We start from the raw sequence: 13,689 nt of genomic DNA on the forward strand, positions 1-13,689 counted from the left end.
TGGAATTTATTTTGCTGTATGCTTTGAGGAGAGGGTCAAAAAACCTTTTAGAAACTATATTTGGAAAAAGCAATGAACAAAAAAAGGAGTCAGCATGGGGCCGCCTGTGTGATGCTGACAGGCGACCAGAAGAGGCTGAGCTGCCAGGGACTTTTAGTTTTCATTTCTTTATCAAGGAGAATGATCTTGGAACTGCAGAGGGAAGAACAAACATGGCTGAGAGGAAAGGGATGCCCTGGAGAGGCAAGAAGAGAGTAAAAGGATGCCAAGGTCTGAATCTAAAAGAATGATCTCCCGGGGCCACAAAAGAGTGGAAAGAGCCCTGGTGGAGCCAGAAGATTTGGGTTGGAATCCTGACTCTCCGGAAGTTACTGCCTTACTCTGGGCCTCAGTTTCCACTTTTATTTATTCATTTACCTATGCCAATCACATTTCAAACACTGCCAGAGGTGCTAGACTTATAGGGATAACCCCAATGTACAATGGGAGTTATGGAGGGGACTCAGAAGAGGAGTGTCTAATACAGCCTTGGAAAGGGGAGCCAGCCAAGATGTGGAGGTGTGAAATGGGGTACGTATTTGAGTATAGCCAGAGTGAAGAGTACTTGTTGAGGGCAAGAAGGAGTGGCAAGGACAAGCTAGGGCCTGGGAAGGGGCAGGTCCTGGGGCACTCACTGAGCTATAGAGTTGGAATTTTATCCTGCAGGTCAGTGGTTCTCACAAGGGAACCTCTATCCAAATCACCTGGAGGGCTTATTAAAACAGACTGCTGGGCCCACCCCAGAGCTTCTCATTCAGAAGGCCCAGGATGGGTCCTGAGAAATGTATATTTCTGAAAAATTTCCAAGGGATGTTGACACTGCTGGTCTGAGGATCCTACTTGGAGAACTACTACTTGTAGGAAATGGGGAACCATTAGAGCATGAGAATGAACCAGCCAGATCGCCATTTTAGGATGATTCCTTTGGATACAGAGAATGAACTGGAGGGGCACCTGAGTGAAGTAGAGAGATAAGAAGCTGCTGGAATAATCCAAGCAAGAATTTTTTAGAAGGGAGAATCAACAGACCTGGAGAGTGAATGACTGAATATAAAAAGCAAAGGAGGGAAGCGGACTTGGCCCAGTGGTTAGGGTGTCTGTCTACCACATGGGAGGTTCGCGGTTCAAATTCGAGGCCTCCCTGACCCGTGTGGAGCTGGCCCATGCGCAGTGCTGATGCGCGCAAGGAGTGCCATGCCACACGGGGGTGTCCCCCGCGTAGGGGAGCCCCACGCACAAGGAGTGCGCCCCATAAGGAGAGCCGCCCAGCGCGAAAGAAAGTGCAGCCTGCCCAGGAATAGTGCTGCACACACGGAGAGCTGACACAGCAAGATGACGCAACAAAAAGAAACACAGATTCCTGTGCCACTGACAACAACAGAAGCGGACAAAGGGCACGCAGCAAATAGACACAGAGAACAGACAACTGTGGCAGGGGGCTGAGAAGGGGAGAGAAACAAATAAATAAATAAATCTTTAAAAAAATAAAAATAAAATAAAAATAAAAAGCAAAGGAGATGAAGGAATCAAGGGAGTTTCCCAGGTTTTTGGTCATGAGTTTGTACCAATTGGGGACCATTCCTAGAACCTAGCACTGCACCTGGTACATAGTAAATACAAGATATTTGCTGACAAATTGCTCCTTTAAAGGGAGGCCAGAGGTTGAGTCCACTGGGTTAGAATCAGGAGGTCACTGCCAGTAGGGGGTGTGTTTGGAAGCCAGACTGGAGAGGACTGAGAAGTAGAAGGAGAAAACCTGGAGATGCTAGTACAGGTGCTCACTTTTTCTAGAAACTCAAAAGAGAAAGGAAGGAGAGATGGCAAACATAAGGTAAAGGGAGGGCTTTTATTTTTTAAAATGAGAAAGACCTGAAGAAATTATAGATATGTGTCGAGGATCCAGTAAAGAGGTGAGAAATGAGACAAATGAAAGGAGATGGTTCCTGAGAAAGTGGAAGCAGATGGTATCCAGAACACAGGAGAAGGGGAGCAGGTAGAGCTCAGTGGCTGAGCGCTTGCTTCCCATGTACGAGGTCCTGGGTTCAATCCCCAGTACTGCCTTTATTTTTATTTTTGGGGGGAGGGAAGGAAAAAGGATTTATTTACAACAGGCTGGGCGCGGAGCTTCTCATTAAAAATCCAAGCCAGTACTGCCTTTAAAAACAATAAAAAACCCAGGCAAAAAGAACATAGTAAAAAGGTGACCTTGAACAAGGAAGCAATGGGAAGGATGGCAAGGGGGATGTAGGGATGGATGGGGATACAGGTATGCTTTTAGATTAGGGCCTGGGAAGTTGAGAGTATTTTCCCTTTGGAGGCTCGATATGAGATTTCTATGGGGAGGAGGGATAGAGGTATAGCAGAACTGAAAAGGACGGCCAAGGTAGGGGCTCTGAGAATAGTGAGCAGGGGACAGGACACAGGAAAGTCAAGCAGCAGCAAGATGCTGGCAAGACAGCATTAACATGTTACAACCCCAGCTGGAATTTCATTCTCCCTGTGTGATTCCCTGGTACTGGGCTGGCTCGTGCAGAGAAAGATGGGGGGCAAGAGCATTGTCAAGTGAGGAGATGGTGTGTGAAGCACATGGCTCCATGTGATTTGGGTGGTTAATTTGGATTTGCTGAATGAATGAATCATGGAGCAAATAAGAGAGGTTTTAGTTCAATGGTTAAAAAGTTTGACAATAAATGAGACACCTTTGGTCCATAACCACTTACTACTACCCATAGCACCGGCCTCATAGGGATGTTGAGATGTTGGCTGGGAAATCATGCAGCACAGGGCCTGGCATGTGGAAGAGCTCAGTAAACAGTGGCTCTTAAAGGCTGTGCCAGATAGAAGCTGATCGATGGAGGATTTTAAACAGGAGGGTAATATGGCCAGGTAATATGCACAGGGTAATATGTACAGTCAGAGCTGAGTTTGAATTCAGCTCTAGCATGTACTTAACTAGTGGGGTGACCTTAAGCAAGTAACTCATTCTCTCTGTGCCTCAGTTTTGCAATCTCCAAAATGGAGATAATAATAGTACCTATCTTATAGGGTCATAATGAGAACTGAATGATAGTGATGATGATGATGATGATGATGATGATGATGATGATGATAGAGAGGGCAGAAAGCGAGAAGGAAGAGGAGGGGGAAGAGGAATAGGTGGAGGAGAAGGAACAGGAAGATAATAATTATGAGACAGTGTAACCAAGAGCTGACAGGTGACAGCAATGAAGAGAAGCAGAGGGTGATAAGGCGATGACATGAGCCTCAATTCCTGAGCATCTTTTATCTGAAGGTGGAGGAGCAATGGTCAGGATATGGCAAAGGGGAGGGAGATTGAAGTCTTCAAGGTCCTCACAAGGTATAAGAGGTATGGGTGAAAGAAAGCTGTGTCCCTTGGAGATGGCTGCAAAGGAAGCTGAGCCAGTCGCAGAGGTCTGGGGCTTGTGGGGTGGGGCCCACGAATGCTGGCTCAGCAGAGGCCTCCGCAAGCAGGAGGAGGTCATGGTGTGTGCCAGTGCCACACCTGTTAGGTGCACAGGCGAGGTGGTGCTCCCACTGGGCACCCTCTAGGCAGACACCCTCCTAAGGTTCTGTATCCCTCTCAGGGTTGGGTGCAGATGGATGTTCAAGGCCACTGGGGCCTGGCCCAATTAGGTCTCATATTCAGGGACCTGGGGACCCTGTGTGCCTTGGATTTCCTGATACTTGGCCCACCCCTGCTTTCTCTCCCTCCTCTAGGCTTGGCTTCCGGCCCCTCTTTTTAGTCACCTCCTAGGTCAGGCCCTGCAACCCACACAGAACAATGCTTTACTCCCCAGTGCAAATGGGCTCTTCCAACAGAACCACCAGCACTGAAAATAAATTAAAAACAGCATTCACGGGAAACGGACTTGGCCCAGTGGTTAGGGCGTCCGTCTACCACATGGGAGGTCCGCGGTTCAAACCCCGGGCCTCCTTGACCCGTGTGGAGCTGGCCCATGCGCAGTGCTGATGCGCGCAAGGAGTGCCACGCCTCACAGGGGTGTTCCCCGCGTAGGGGAGCCCCACGCGCAAGGAGTGCACCTGTAAGGAGAGCTGCCCAGCGCACAAGAAAGTGCAGCCTGTCCAGGAATGGTGCCGCACACACTTCCAGTGCTGCTGACGACAACAGAAACGGACAAAGAAACAAGACGCAGCAAATAGACACAGAGAACAGACAACTGGGGGGGGGGAATAAATAAATAAATAAATCTTTAAAAAAACAAAACAACAACAACAACAACAAAATAGCATTTACACTTGCCCTAGACTGAGAACTCATGAAGTGCCAAGCACTGTGCTAGGTGCTTCTACATTTCATCTTGTGTAATTTTTAAAACACCCTTGAGTGTGAAGGTGGTACTACTCCTGTTTTATAGAGAAGGCTAAATCTTAGGACGGTTAGGTGATTTGCCTAAAGTAACCCAGCTAAGGAGAGCCAGACTTTAAATGTAAACCCATGTCTGTATGACTGAGGGGCCTGAGTGCTTACCCCTCTCTCAAATCTAGGGACTCAGCTCCCCTGGGTATTAATGTGGGGCCCTGGCCGGCCCCTTTGATGCCTCCCCCCTCCCGGGCCCCTCCCCCAGGACTGAGCTTGAGCTGGAAGGTCTAGGCTGTGTCGCTTGTCCTTCACTCTCCCCTCTCCGGGCAGGGCTGGGGCCACACCCACGCTAACGTTGCCCAGGCGGGGCCTCGCTGAATTGACGCCCAGTCAGAGGCTAGCATCAGGGAGGCCAGCTTTCCTTTCCAGAAGTGAGCTGGGCAGGGAGGAGGCGGGAGCAAGGCGGGCTGGGAAGGCAGTCCCCCAGGGCCTGGGTAGCAGTGACTTACTGGACTTACTGGACTTCCCGGGGGGGTGGGGGGGAGGGGGCAGGGGCAGGAGGATGGGCCTGAGGGACTGGCCCCAAGCTCTGCCTCTCACTGGTCCTGTCCCCTCCAGGCCCCAGGGCTCCATGTAGGGCAGGATGATGACTCCAAGTTTCCTCAAACACCCAGGCTGCCAGGGTCAGCAGGCTCCTGACACACCACCTCCCGCGTCGCGGTCTCTGGCCCCGCAGCGTGGCTTACAGATACCCGAGCGGAGCACCGTCTCTCTGGGCCACTGCACATGCTGTCCCCCGTGCTTGTGACACCTCTCCCTGGCCCTCTACTGGGGTCCCGCTCAGGAGTGACTTCGTGCAGGAGGCCTCCTCCTGCCCTGCCTGCCGGCAAGGCTGGTATAGGGTCTCCCCACCACAGTGCCCCCCATCTTGCTGCACACACAGTGCCAGCGACTCCAGGTCAGGACCGCTTTTGATTGTTCTCTGCATTCCCAGTGACCAGCACAGCGCCAGCCCAGAGAGCACCTCAATAAATGTCTGTTAAATGCATGAGCACATGGAAGATGGATGCCAGATGTGCCTCCGTGAAGAATTTCACATGGGCTGGAGGCAGCCTTCTCCCGCTGCGGTCTTATACAAGCTCCACCCCTTCTCCCTGCTTCTGCCCTGCCTCCCAACCTCAGCTTCCCGACTGGCCCACAGCACTGGGGCTCTTCTCAGCTGCTCTGAGCACACACGGCCCGCTGGGAGCTCTCTACAGCTGCTTGCTGGCTTCCTCAGGGCTCCTGGGATCTGGCAACATTTAGACTCTAGGGATACAAGGCCTCTTTGTACCTTCTTTGCAGTTATCTGAACCACTGTCCAGTCAAGCAGGGAATCAAATGGACATGAAGGGTGAGAGAAGAGCTCCCATAGAGAGGCAGTAGGGACAGCTGTTGCACAGGCTGTTTCTGGGCCGTTCCGCCTTCCCCTTCCCACATCTTTCCCCTTCCCACACCCAACAGGACCCCTGGGACCAGAAGGTCACACACAATGAGTGACTGCTTGTGTGAAGAGAGAGGCAGGCAGCAGGCGTGACTGAGCCCTAAGACCTGTTCCAGCCCTCCGCAGCCAGGCTTCGGCTCAAGAATAGAGGTGCCTCCTACCAGAATTCTGCAGGTGAGGCTCCAGACAGGTGTGGAGAGCTTGCCAGCAGCCCAGCAGCTGCATGGCTGGAGACATCACTGCGAGAGCAGGACAAGCCTGTGGCTGGTGCCCCATATTAGGGCACCAGATGGGAAGGTGTGTGTGTGGTGGGGGAGCTTGGAGAAGCAGCTTCTCGCACATTCACTGAGTCTCAGATGCCAGAGAAGTGGAAGCAGTCCAGGCATGCATTAGCCCTGGGCCTGGGAAGAGGAGTGAGAGGAGGGAGGGCTCCAAGGAAGAGGCCTCTAGGGTAGCTAAAAGGGCCTGAGGAAGCCTACCCTGAGTGTTGGGAGATGGGCATCACTGGAAACCCCCTGGCAGCTCACTGAAGGCTCAAATCATCTCTGACATTAGAGCTAGGGAAGGTCCAGGGAACTTTGGTGGACTCATCCCCATCTCCTCTCTACCTTCCCTAGCCACCCTAACCAAACCTGGGAAGGAGTTCTCACCTACCCAAGGCTAGTCCTAGGTCCCTGAGCATGGCCAGGCCAAGGAACAAACATCAGCAAGGATGAGACTGTGCCTCCCCTCACTTCCTCATCTCAGCTGCTCTAGTACCCTAGACCTGCCTACTGGAAAGATCTCTTGTCTTCCTGGGAAAAGCCGGGGCCCCGCTGCCTGCCTCCTGAGTGGCCCATGTATAGCGTCTTCTGACTCTAGTTGGCTTCCTTTCTTTTCTTCTTTTTTCCCTTACTCCCTTGGATGAACTGTTAAAGGCTTTGAATTAACTGACCTTGGTGTCCTTAGAAGGAACATGTGATAAATGCCCACCTGGCTGGCCCCATCCCACCCGTTTGGCCTGGCCTCCTTACTTGGGTTGCATGTTCTATCACAGTCTGCCTAGCAGGAAGCAGGACTGGTGTTTGAGTCAATTCTAGACTATTCTCAAACCTTTATGGTGACTGGGCACTGAGGGGTCAAAACGGCAAATGAGTCCTCGCCCTGCCTCCAGGAGCTCCCGTCCTGAAGGGACGCTTTGATAGCTGACCATGGGCAAAGAAAAGATGTATCAGGAGGGGATGGGCAGATGGGCAGAAGGCCAGGTAAGATAGCAATTCCCAGGCTCCCTGAGGTTCACCAAGGCAAACCAAATTTCCTCCCATTTCTCTCTTCCAAGTGCCTACCTGTGATCTTAATTTTATTATCTACCAGGCCAAGAGATGGGCTCTGAGGACACTAGAGTTCTAACCCAGTGGGGTGCTTGGTCAGCTGCAGTCTCCGTCTAGTTCAGGTGGGCAGTAGGTCCGTCTGCAGCCAGGGCTGGCCACAGCTAAATGACGACCCATGGAGCCATCGGTCTCATTCAGCCTGGTTCTGAGATGGGCTTCCCTTTCCCACTGTCCTACCTACCTGAATTTCTGGACCTGACTTCTGTCTTCTCTCTCTCTTGCTACCTACTCGACATTGCCTGCACTTGGCTTTGCTCGGGAAAAGGCTGCGAAGTTAAACCAAATTGCAGTGAGACCACAACAGGCAGGTTAAGCTGTTCCTGACCCCAGCTCTCCTCTAAACCTCCAGAAAGAACAATTGGCTTCTTACTGTAGGCAGTGGGTTGTCTGCCATCATCCTCCTCTGAGAGGTTTAGGGAATGGAAGAATGACCTGAACTCTGCAGTACTCCTCCCCTAGGGCAACTGGGGACAACTGGTTGGAGGGAGGATGGGCCCAGACAAGTTGGCAGGTGACCCTGGAGACCTGGATCTGAGAAATACAGGTCTCAGAGGGGACTCAGTGTGTGGTCTCCTCAGAGCAGGCTTCCCTACTCTGCCACATAAGCTCCCTAAAGAAATGGGCCAGACCCTGCCTGTCCAGAGCAATGAGTACAGAATTGGATCATCCCTGAAGAGTGGAACCAGACTCAATGGCAGGTTGGGGACCCAGCTGCAGGCCAGAAGTAAAAGCACGAAGTAGAGAGAAGCCAAGACTTCTGAGTCTGGGAGCTGGAGGGTCTGCTCTTCCTGCAGAACGGCCCCAGGGCCCAAATATGGCCTTCCTCCCCTGGCTGGGAAGAGGGCAGCACCCCTAAGACCAGAGTCAGAGAGACCTCACAGCCGGGGAGGAATGACAAGGTCAGGGAAGAACATTGGGACTTGCCAGGTAAGAGCTTTCCTTAGCCCTGGGATCCAAGGCAGGAAAGGGCCCACAGGGGCTGTTGGGAAGAGATTCAGGATCTGGGTCAGAGTATAGCTAGAGATGGTTGAGAGAGACCTGTGGCCTGGGTATCTGGGGGCAGGTAGCAGAAACCAGGCATAGCAGACCCAGGCGTCTGGGCCAGTGACTTGACATCTCCTGGCCTGTCTGTCCTTGGTTGCCTTTGGGTACCTTTTGCGTCATTAAGGCTCCTTTTGAAAAGCTCCTACTTGTTCTTTGCAGGGCTCAGGGCAAAGGGGATGACTTGAAAGCTGGGGGAGGCCAGGCAAGGCCCAGAGCCAGAGGGGAAGAAGCTGGTGGCTGCAGGGAGCTCTCACCACTCTCTCTTTGTAGACGATGTACTTCAACCACTTGAAGTCCTGCCACTTGAAGCCGGCGAGGACAAAGAGAGAATCTCGTTCGTACTGCTCCGGCCGCTGCATGGCGCCCTCCGGGTAGGTGATGCGCAGTGTAGTTTTGCTGCCCACGTCCTTCTCAAAGCCTTTCACTGGTGCTGAGTTCAGTCTACAGAGAGTGGGCCGGTCAGAGCCTGCCTGGAGCCCAATGCATGTGGCAGGGAGGGGGCACCAAGAACGCTGAGGCTCTCAGATACATGGGCCTGTGTTGAGGGACACACCCTGACCCCAGAACACCCCCTAAACACATGCCCAGCTGCAGAGCATGGGGCGCCCAGGCACCTGGAGACACAATATTCTTCATTCCAAAGCTCACCAACCCAGGGCTATTCTTAAGGCTTCTGCTCACCCCCAGCCCAACTGGCCAGATGGACAGACAGATGGACAGTTCTCATGGGGCACAGGGCTCAGGATTTGGGCCAGGACACTCAGGTGCCTGAGGCACTGTTGGGCAGCTCACCTGACTACAATGTCATAGTCGTCAATTCGTGATCCTAGAGACTTGTTGGCAAGGACGCCTCCATTGCCCACGATAATACAGCGGCGGCAGCTGAGGCTGGGGGAGAGAGACAGAGACCCCTGTGGAGAGCTGTCCCCTGCCCCTTTGGGCCTGGACCCCACGCCCTTGGCCACGACCAGGCTGGGATGGAGGATGAAGACCTGAGAACTTTCGGCAGCATTTCTGGCAGGAAGCCAAGACCATACTGTGGGTAGCCGGGTCACTTAGCAGTCCCCAGCCCTCCTTAATCTCTGACCCTTCCCCAGAAAACACAGGTCTGGCAAGGGCTTGTGTATGAGCTGGGGATGAAGGAAAGGGGCCCCAGAATGGCATTTTGGGGTCAAGTTTCTCTAAGGGTTTGCAGAGTTTTGGCAGCTTTCAGGGAAGAGGGAAAAGTAGACTGAACTTGAGGGCTTCACCAGAGAAGTAAGAAGACGAGGGGAACAGGGATGGAGGCTCTGGGACGCCAGGCTGCTTTTGTTTCCAACTCAAAAGCCCAGGCTCCCAGCAGCTGCACAGGGAGCCCTACTCAGTTTGCTTCTCCCTCCCATGACCCTGGAATTTCTTCTCTCCGGGGGCTCCAGAGCCACGTGTAGCCCACAGGGGTGCAAGCCCAGGGGGATGGCCCCGCTGGTGTGCTCCAGCCACCCCAGTGTCTGTACTGTATGTGCACCTGAGGATATCTTGGAGGATCTGCCCATGTCCAGGAGGGCCCAGCTGGGCCTGGCCATCGCCACATGTGCCAGGCAGCCGGAGGGGGTTGGGGAGCGAGTGGCTCACCTGTCCAAGGCAGGGGTCAGGCGGTATTCTTTGGTGACTGACAAGATGGCTTTGATCAGATTGTCTGTGAATAGAGGAGGGAGGTTACTGTTAGAGGGTCACTTAAATTCCCACAAAATGTTTGTCAATCTAAGATACAGCCAGCCTCAGCACAGGTTCCCAGGGCTAGGGGAGAGGTGGAGAGAGGCAGCTGTGGAGAAGACAAGGTTGGGGTGGGCCACTGGCCTCACTTTGTCCCTGAGAAAGGAAATTGGGAGGCTGGAGAACAGGCAGGCAGGCAAATCTTGGGCAGGTGCTACACCCAAGCCCTGGCTTGCAGTTTCTATCCCGGGGCTTCCCTAACCATCCTGGGGAATCTGTCTGGTTTTCTGGAGATTCTTAGGCCCCAAGGACACACATCTCCTGAAGCTGGAATAGCTCAGTCTCCCCCCAGTGAAAGTACCGACTCAGACACAGAGACCAAGTTCTGCTAGGCCTACCTCGGAGCCCCCAGGGCCAAACACTGAGCAGATACCAGGAAATGGAGATAACCAATGACCTAAGGGCTAGACTGGTCTCAGCAAGACCCCTTGGCCTCCTGTGCTACGGTCTCCCCCTCCCTTCTTCCCTCTCAGTGCCTACCTCCTACCTCCTGCTCTTTGCCAGCCTGTGTCTGCCTCCGTATCTCCCACTCCCACTTCAGCCCCTGAGCCTGGCTTCTGCCCACCTAGCCTCCACTCAGGCTGCTGTCAGTCAGGACCGCCATGACCTCTGAGCTCTCAAATCTTGTGACCACTGTTCAGACCCCATCCTTCTTGGCCTCTCTCTGGCTTTGGCAGAGATGACTGCTTCCTTTGCAAACTCCAGTATAATGAGAGGAAAGAGACTTGGCCTTGCAATCAAAGCCCGGCCCTGCTACTTGCAAGCTCTGTGACCTGCATTCTCTGGGCTTTAGTTTCCTCCTCTCTAAAATGAAGACGGTAATTCCTACTTTGCAGGGTTGTTATGGAGGTAAAAGATAGTGTACATAAAAACCCAAAGATGAAGTAAGTAAATTGGTATAACCACAATGGAGAGCAACTTAATAATATCAAATAAAGATGTAGATGTGCATACACTAAGATCTTGCAACTTGTGGGCGTAGAGCTTTGGGAAGCTCACACATTTGTTCAAGGAGGCTTATATGAGAATGCTCCTTCTAGAACAGTTTGTAATAGCAAAATGCTGGGAGCAACCTAAATGTCCACCAAAGGAAAATAGACCAAATGTGGTACATGGAATAATACAAAGCAGTGAAAAATAAAAAAACCTAGAGCTATATGTATACCGATATAGATAAGTCAAAAAAGTATAAGGTTGAGCAAAATACCAAGCTGTAGATTTTATATATACAGTGATGCCACCTATAAAGTTTAAAAGCATGCCAAAAATAGCATATTTCGACTAGACATATATATAAGTAGTAAAAATATATAAACAGGCATAGGAATGATAACACCAAATACAGAATAATGGTGACCTGAAGGGAAGAAGGGGAATAGATTACAAAGCTTTAATTGTATCTGATGTTTTACTTAGGCAGGGTAGGGGTTACAGAGAGTTCATTATATTATCCTTTATGCTTTTCTGTGTGTGCCTGAAATATTTCAAATAAATAAAAGATGGCTCCAAAATAAAAAATAAAAATATCATTTTTAAAAAGAGGAGGTGGAAGACAGATGCAGCAGAGAGGTCATGTTAAGGACTCAAGAATATCCTTTAGCTTTCATGGGGGAACTGAGAAGCTTCACTGGAAGGGTGGGGAAGATACTCTTCAGGAGTAAAAGGTGAGAAAGAGCAGACAGTAGGCACAACTAATCTTTCCAGAAATTGAATGAGAACAGGGTTGTGAAATAAACCTTTAAGGAATGGTCTAGGCTATATACCTTCAGTGAAAGCCACAGATCCCCTTCTTTCTTCCCTCTGATAAGGAAGTGTGTGTTGCTACTAATTGGCCAAGGTCAATGATAGGGATTGGGTTTTATTTTCTAGGAGGAACTGTGGCAGAAAGGACATAAACAAGCAGGTGCTCTCTTCTTTCTAGCCAATGTATTAGCCTTTCCTGGCCCTCACAGCTGTAGGATCAGAGTCTTAAGTGTGATTTAGGAGAAAAGGAATAGTCTGCTAGGCTACCTGGACCCAGGAAAAAGGAGTTCTTCACATGGTTCAATCCAACCCATCAGATTTGTCCCTGGTGGTTTGAGGTCAAAGCCCCCGTTCAAAAGTGGCTGTTTGCTGGCCACTGTCTTTCTGTCAGGGAGGGGTGGGCAGCTGGACAGAGGATCCAGGCATTCTCAAATCCTCATGGCCAAATAATATCACCCCTTTAACACTTACTTAATATTGACCACAATCTTATATGATGGTATTATTCTCTCCATTTAACTGATAAGGTTAAGGAAACAGTCCAAGGTCACAGCTAGTAAAGAGGCAGTACTGGGATCTGATTCCTCTATGTCTGACCCTAAAGTCCAAATTCTTTTCCACCCTACCATGAAACAGTGTGGAACTTGACAAGAAGTTGGAACTGTTTAACCATTAGAGATGGGAAAGTTTTGAGTGAGGTGGGAACTGCCTGGGTGAGGTCCCTAAGGTTATGTAAGGTGATAATTTCTGTTCATTGCTTAGGTAGAAGGATTAGCCATGGACAGGATAAGAAAGGATTGAAGGGAGACTAGGTTAAGGTGAAAAACATCAGAAGAAGATGCCGGAGGAGACTGAGGGGCATTCCTGTGGGATGGCCTCCATTTTCTCTGGGTGCTTCCTCCTCAAACCCTGTGCTGGGGTGCTGACATCTCTGGCATCCCTTCTTCTGTGCTCTCACAGCACCCTGTACTTCCCTCACCAGTCCTTATGGTCCAGTACTCTAAGTGTCTGTATCCTCTCCACTGGACTGGAACTTTCTGAGGAGAGGGACCATACCTGTCTTCTTCACTGTTGTATATCTGGCCCTTGACAAAGTAAATAATCCATCAAAGCAGTAAGGAAAAAGAAAAGAAGGGAAAGAGGGAGAGACAGTAGAGTATCGCTGTGGGTGGGCTCAGGTGGGGTGAGGGCAGTAGGTCCACAGCATGGGGACCTCTTAGGGCATAGCTCTGTCCTGAAGTATAGGAGGAAAGTCTGGTAAAATGTTAACATAGAGTGGGCCAGGATTCCCAACTTACCTTGACCTTTGATCCCAAAAGGCGGCACAAACTCCCGGATCCTAGCCCACTTGCGGAAGGAGTCATCCAGGAACATGGGTGCTGGCTTGGAGAACCTGGAATACAGCAGGGCTGTTGAGGATCCCCCAAACGTGAGAGGCTGAGTACGCGTTGGCACTCCTGTGCTTCCACCTTTGGCTGTGGATCCGCTGGAAGCCACCCTCCACATTCCAGCACCCCCTCCCACCCTCACATGTGTTCACGGGGTAGCTGCTGTGCAGGGCTGTTCAGTGGAGCCTGGGTCTGAGGGAGTAGGCCCGCCAGTCCTTGTGTGGTCAGCTATTGGAGAGGAGAGACTAGATTCACTCAACCAGGATCAACATCTCAGAGCTGGGAGCTCTGTGGAAGGTAATCCACGCATTCATCAAATAGTCACTGCTGCCCAAACTGTTCCTGCAATCTGGGAACACTGTCCAGTTGACGAGAAAAATATCCAAAAATATACAGCCAGTGCAGGGAGACATAATTTGGGGGAGAATTCTGGTAAGTGGACCACCCAGTATGAGGAAGAAAGATAATTCATGATGAGAGGGCAAAGCAGGTTAAAAGCTCTAGGAGACAGAAGTTTGGTAAAGAAGG

The 13,689-nt window shown here is 51.1% G+C and overlaps 1 protein-coding gene across 6 annotated transcripts in view; it reads right to left on the bottom strand.

The window, feature by feature from the left end:
* The window catches only part of ST3GAL3 (ST3 beta-galactoside alpha-2,3-sialyltransferase 3), a 319,352-nt gene that overhangs the window by 15,844 nt on the left and 289,819 nt on the right, over positions 1–13,689 (bottom strand). For all 6 annotated transcript variants that reach the window (XM_058303745.2, XM_058303747.2, XM_058303746.2 and 3 more), the window contains 4 exons: positions 13,072–13,166; positions 9,890–9,953; positions 9,071–9,166; positions 8,533–8,719 (listed from right to left, as the gene is read on the bottom strand). In XM_058303745.2, coding sequence (XP_058159728.1) covers positions 8,533–8,719; positions 9,071–9,166; positions 9,890–9,953; positions 13,072–13,166 — 442 coding nt within the window. The remainder of the gene's footprint in view (positions 1–8,532; positions 8,720–9,070; positions 9,167–9,889; positions 9,954–13,071; positions 13,167–13,689) is intronic.

The sequence above is a fragment of the Dasypus novemcinctus genome, chromosome 9, assembly GCF_030445035.2.
Source record: "Dasypus novemcinctus isolate mDasNov1 chromosome 9, mDasNov1.1.hap2, whole genome shotgun sequence".
Classification (NCBI taxonomy): Eukaryota; Metazoa; Chordata; class Mammalia; order Cingulata; family Dasypodidae; genus Dasypus; species Dasypus novemcinctus.